General features: G+C 43.5%; 1 protein-coding gene across 1 annotated transcript in view; it reads right to left on the bottom strand.

Annotated features, from left to right (window-relative positions):
• Positions 1-4,659: 4,659 nt before the first annotated feature.
• Positions 4,660-6,000, bottom strand: part of LOC141253083 (interferon-induced GTP-binding protein Mx2-like) — a 70,605-nt gene continuing 69,264 nt past the window's right edge. Inside the window, exon 17 of the mRNA XM_073670839.1 lies at positions 4,660-5,323. Within this exon, the coding sequence (XP_073526940.1) occupies positions 5,090-5,323 (234 nt within the window). The 3' untranslated portion in view covers positions 4,660-5,089. The remainder of the gene's footprint in view (positions 5,324-6,000) is intronic.

Genomic DNA, 6,000 nt, shown 5'->3' with positions numbered 1-6,000 from the left:
TATACGCCAGCCAGAAAAACAGACCAAAAACATCAATCCCGAGACACATCCACAACACAATCATCGGATCCATACTTTCATTCTTAAATTCTCCAAAGGATAGAAGGCAGGACTGATCTGAGGGGATTCTACTGGTTCAAAGGGACCTGAGCCAGACAGCAATCTGTGAATTACCTGGGGAGCCACCGCTCGGGGGTGAGGGAGTCTCTTCTATGCAGTGATATAATTAGGTAGAATATAACAGTTATTCTTACCTCAGCGCTGTATATATCACCAACAGAGAGCTTCACTCGTCCCACGTCTCGGACCGGTCGAGCACCCCTGGGTAGATTAACTCAAGGTCCCTGTTCGAGGCGCCAGTTGTCGTCACTGCATTCTGAGTCTTCTATCCTTTGGATTACGATATCGGAGAGAGAGTGAGACACAGGACAGGATGTGTGTCAAACAAGCTCTAAACTTTATTACAAAGCATGGGTTTTATATTCACTCTGAAGGCAGGAAACGGATTTACCATATATGGTTTGATTATACAATTTTAGCACACAAAGACTAACTTCTATTCTCGTGCTTGTGTTGAAACATTCAATCGGACACATTGAATTAGACACATTAAATCAGATACATTCTGATGACTGGCAAGGACGCATTATTGATTCAAGAAGGAACATTCATAGCTGGTGTTTTTTGACCTAAAGTAACTTTCAGACTTATATAGCATAGATGGGGCCTTTGAACTTGAGGGACTCCATCTTCTGCTATAACAATACCGGCACGCTTTGAAGAATAAATGATTATGTATTTGTATGGGTGGTGAAGCTTTTTTGATGAGAGGCACTGTGTTATCTACACATGCCCCTTTTTTTCACACTGTCTGAGCGTTATATAGATAATAGGTATTGTGTTAACCTCCTTGCCTTCTTTTTCCAATACACTATATTACGTGTGCGGTGATACCTGCCACTGTGCCCCAATCTGGGGAAGAATTTATATTACACTATTAGGCCGAAGTATGGTTCTTACCTGGTATAGCAGTAATTAGACATACCTGTCTGTTTAATACAGTTGTTATGGATAGACAAGTTAAGTGATCTTGAGCACCAGTATGTGCACTTGAGATATGTGAATATTACTCTGTATCTACAGGGTTTAATTTTGGAACTATAGCAGACGATTATTCGGTATTGTATGTACTCCCTCTGGTGTTTTGTGACATTGTGATCCATTACTGACGTATCTGGATAGACGTCACTGGGAGACATTTAATCAACTGGTCTCCCCCGTGATGACATGTTGTCATGTGGGACACTTTAGCCTGTATTCCAAGATCCTCTTTTGACAGTATTGGATCACCTATTTATCGTGTGTGTCTACTTTTGTGTCATTCAGTATTTGGTGTGAGCCTAAGGCTAAATTTTAATTAAATCTATTAAAGGCTATCTTTTAGATGGGTTTTTGATGTGAGATATAATGTTACTTATACTCCCGTATTTACATAGCAAACTTACTTCTGCTCTCGTATCTATGTAGTAAGCTTACATTTGCTCCCGTATCTATGCACTAAGCTTCTGCTCTCAAATTTATATAGTAAGATTAGTTGTGTTCCCATATCTATGTAGTAAGCTTACTTCTGCTGCCATGTCTATAGAGTAAGCTTGATTCTCCTCCCATATCTATGTAGTAAGTTTACTTCTGTTCCTATATCTACATAGTAAGCCTGCTTCTGCTGCTGTATCTGTAAGCATGATTGATTAGGTTTCTTACTTCAATATAGTAAGGGCGGTTATGATCCTATATCTATGTAGTAAACTTGGTTCTGTTCCATATGTTTGAAGGAAGATTGGGTCTGTTCCTTTATCTACAGTTAGGTCCATATATATTTGGACAGAGACAACATTTTTCTAATTTTGGTTCTAGACATTACCACAATGAATTTTAAACAAAACCATTCAGATGCAGTTGAAGTTCAGACTTTCAGCTTTCATTTGAGGGTATCCACATTAAAATTGGATGAAGGGTTTAGGAGTTTCAGCTCCTTAACATGTGCCACCCTGTTTTTAAAGGGACCAAAAGTAATTGGACAATTGACTCCAAGGCTTTTTCATGGACAGGTGTGGGCAATCCCTTCATTATGTCATTCTCATTTAAGCAGATAAAAGGCCTGGAGTTGATTTGAGGTGTGGTGCTTGCATTTGGAGGGTTTTGCTGTGAAGTAAAAATGCGGTCAAAGGAGCTCTCCATGCAGGTGAAACAAGCCATCCTTAAGCTGCAAAAACAGAAAAAAACCATCCGAGAAGTTGCTACAATATTAGGAGTGGCAAAATCTACAGTTTGATACATCCTGAGAAAGAAAGAAAGCACTGGTGAACTCATCAATGCAAAAAGACCTGGGCGCCCACGGAAGACAACAGTGGTGGATGATCGCAGAATAATCTCCATGGTGAAGAGAAACCCCTTCACAACAGCCAACCAAGTGAACAACACTCTCCAGGAGGTAGGCGTATCAATATCCAAATCTACCATAAAGAGAAGACTGCATGAAAGTAAATACAGAGGGTTCACTGCACGGTGCAAGCCACTCATAAGCATCAAGAATAAAAAGGCTAGACTGGACTTTGCTAAAAAACATCTAAAAAAGCCAGCACAGTTCTGGAAGAACATTCTTTGGACAGATGAAACCAAGATCAACTTCTACCAGAATGATGGAAAGAGAAAAGTATGGCGAAGGCGTGGTACAGGTCATGATCCAAAGCATACCACATCATCTGTAAAACACGGCGGAGGCAGTGTGATGGCTTGGACATGCATGGCTGCCAGTGGCACTGTGTCACTAGTGTTTATTGATGATGTGACACAGGACAGAAGCAGCCGAATGAATTCTTATGTATTCATCGCCATACTGTGTGCTCAGATCCAGCCAAATGCAGCCAAACTGATTGGTCGTCGTTTCATACTACAGATGGACAATGACCCAAAACATAAAGCCAAAGTAACCCAGGAGTTTATTAAAGCAAAGAAGTGGAATATTCTTGAATGGCCAAGTCAGTCACCTGATCTCAACCCAATTGAGCATGCACTTCACTTGTTAAAGACTAAACTTCAGACAGAAAGGCCCACAAACAAACAGCAACTGAAAACCACCGCAGTGAAGGCCTGGCAGAGCATCAAAAAGGAGGAAACACAGCGTCTGGTGATGTCCATGAGTTCAAGACTTCAGGCTGTCATTGCCAACAAAGGGTTTTCAACCAAGTACTAGAAATGAACATGTGACGCCCAGGGGATGGGGACTACTCGGCGCCCGGGCCTTGATGCCTGGTCTTGGGGGATGTCGCGGTGGTTGGCTCCTGGGCCCGTACCCTGGGGTCTCTCTTAAAAAAGGGGAAATGAAAGTTCGTGATGCCACCTGTGGTGTCTGGTGAGGGTCACCAGCGCTGCGGCAGTCCGCTGAGGCCAGTGTTGTGGCAGCTTAGATGGAATCGCTCCCCACAGGTGGAGCTGGGCCTCAGGGCAGCGTAGGAGGGGGGGATGCAGGACAGAGGGGACCCAGCCGGGTCAGAGCAAGAATGGGAGCACACAAGAAAGTCACTTCTGTACCTTTACTGGAATTAGTTCAGGGACACCCTGGAGCACTGTAGGGTGAGGGGTGCACGTCCGGATTCTCCCCAGTGAGCGGGTGTAGGGCCTCCTGTTTCTTGCCTCTCTGTAGTAAGTTTATGACCTGCCTGGAGCTAGGCCTAACTTGGTTTCTGTCCTGCACTGGCTGACCTTGTGGTACGGCCTTCTTTTGGAGAGCACTCTCCCAGCTTGTGGGGCCTGCGTGACTCCTGGCTCTGTTACGTATCAGCTCTTGGGTGATCCTGGGACCTGAAGTCTTCCAGGGGTCTCAGGCTGTCTCTACAGGGGGATATACAGCCCTGTAGACGCGGACCCGGTGTCTGGTAGATGCTTTCTGGGGTGAGCTGGTAAAGCTCCTCTGCCCCCAATGCTATTCACTCCTCTAGCCTTCGGCCTACTCGGGCCCTCACTAGGCTATACACACTGGCAGTTAGCTGGCTGCCTCTTCTGCCGCTCTCTGAGCGTCGGCAACACTCCTGGCTCACTAACCTGAGCTGCTTGAGTCTAGACTAGCAGGAGCCTCGTGCTCCGCAGCTGAACCTTTAGCTGTGTTCTCTAGACTGAAAACTGAAACTAGACTGAGCTTCACTGCAGACTGACCTGTTTCTGTGTCTCACTCTGCAGGAACTCCCTAGCTGCTCTGTACTCTAGCAGGCTAGGAACTGACCTGCTTAACTCCACCCTCCGTATTTATATGCCTATCCGGGCTCCCTCTGGTGATCTGAGGTAGGGTGGAGGTGTGTGTATGCTGTGAGCGGCCTCTTGTGGAGAAATCCTTTAATGCACCCCTCTAGGATCTGTGGCACAATTGCGCAGCAGGGCGTCACAAACATTTTATTTACAATTATTTAATCTGTCCAATTACTTTTGGTCCCTTTAAAAACAGGGTGACACATGTTAAGGAGCTGAAACTCCTAAACCCTTCATCCAATTTTAATGTGGATACCCTCAAATGAAAGCTGAAAGTCTGAACTTCAACGGCATCTGAATTGTTTTGTTTAAAATTCATTGTGGTAATGTCTAGAACCAAAATTAGAAAAATGTAGACTCTGTCCAAATATATATGGACCTAACTGTATGTAATAAGCTTGGATGTGTTTCCGTATCTATGTAGTAAGCTTAGCTTTGTTCCTGTAGTTATATAGTAAGATACTTCTATTCCCATATCTATGTTATCTATGTATTACATTTGATGCTAGTAATGTATCTATCTTGTACATTTGGTAATGTTCCAAAATCTATGTAGTAACTTGGCTCAGCGACTGTAGCTATGTGTTAAATTTGGTTCTGTTCATCTATGTAGTAAATATGCCTGGTTCTGTTAGGTTAACTATGTATTAAGCTTTGGATCTTTTACTGTATCTATGCATTTAGCTTGGTCCTGTTAACCACATCCCATCCGTGGAATTGATAAAAATTGTTGCAAAGGTGGAGCAGCCCTTTTGTGTAAAATTGTCTACTGGAATGTATTTCTCCTTTACATTTGCTTGGAGAAGTCTGCTAAGCGCTCAAGGGCCAGGGAGAGGCGTTGGATGCGATCCTTTAGCTTCTTTCTTTCTCCACACAGGCTGTCTTTTTCCTCGAGAAGGTTCATGTTTTCTCGCTCTTCTATCATTAGAATCATCTGCGATTGTAGATTTTTGGTTATCTCATGTAGAATGTAATGCTGAATGATCAGGGGGATCTGATTGGACAAACGGCTTGTGGTGGTCTGCGGGGGAAAGAAATCGTTCCTTATCATTTTCTTATAATATTACATCATACAACCTAATCAGACAACCTGTAGCATAACATGGCGGTCATCCAAATAAATGACCGCCCAATTTATACATGGATGGACTGGGTCCATTAGAATTTGAATCCGCTTTACCAGCTCTCCAATTTGGCTCAAGTATCTAATATTCTCTGCGGATTTGCTGCAATATATCCACAACATTCAGTTCTCTCTTGTCCTCCAGTCTTATTAGCGTTGGCCAGTTGTCTAGGCAAGGAGTGTGCGCTTGTAAGCTGATATAAAGCCTGCAAGCTCTGCTCTGATTTTGGGCTGGCAGTTCAGCTATGCTGTACAGTAAGAATGTGAAAGAGAAGAAACACCCTCCTGGAGACCCTATAGTGCTGTTATGTGTGTTATATTGCTGCATTTTCCATATACTGATATTTGATAAAAAAATTTTAGTGTGTGATGAATGCCTCCTAATGCAAATGTGTTGGGAAAGTAAAAATATCAAAGTAGAAACAAAGCACAGAAGAGTTATAGTTTGCTGGCCCCGCAGATGGGAGGAGTATTTGGGAGTAAGAAGCGAGTTACTTCCTAGCTAGAATAGTCAGCAGTGAGTAGTGAAGTAAAGAGAGTGAAGCCAGTCACCGGGAGTGTGACAGACTAGGCCA

Source organism: Phyllobates terribilis, unplaced genomic scaffold, assembly GCF_046119375.1.
Source record: "Phyllobates terribilis strain yellow unplaced genomic scaffold, ASM4611937v1 Scaffold_2__4_contigs__length_985480577, whole genome shotgun sequence".
Lineage (NCBI taxonomy): Eukaryota > Metazoa > Chordata > Amphibia > Anura > Dendrobatidae > Phyllobates > Phyllobates terribilis.
Note: the sequence above shows the minus strand (reverse complement) of the source record. Positions and strands in the feature narration are given on the sequence as shown.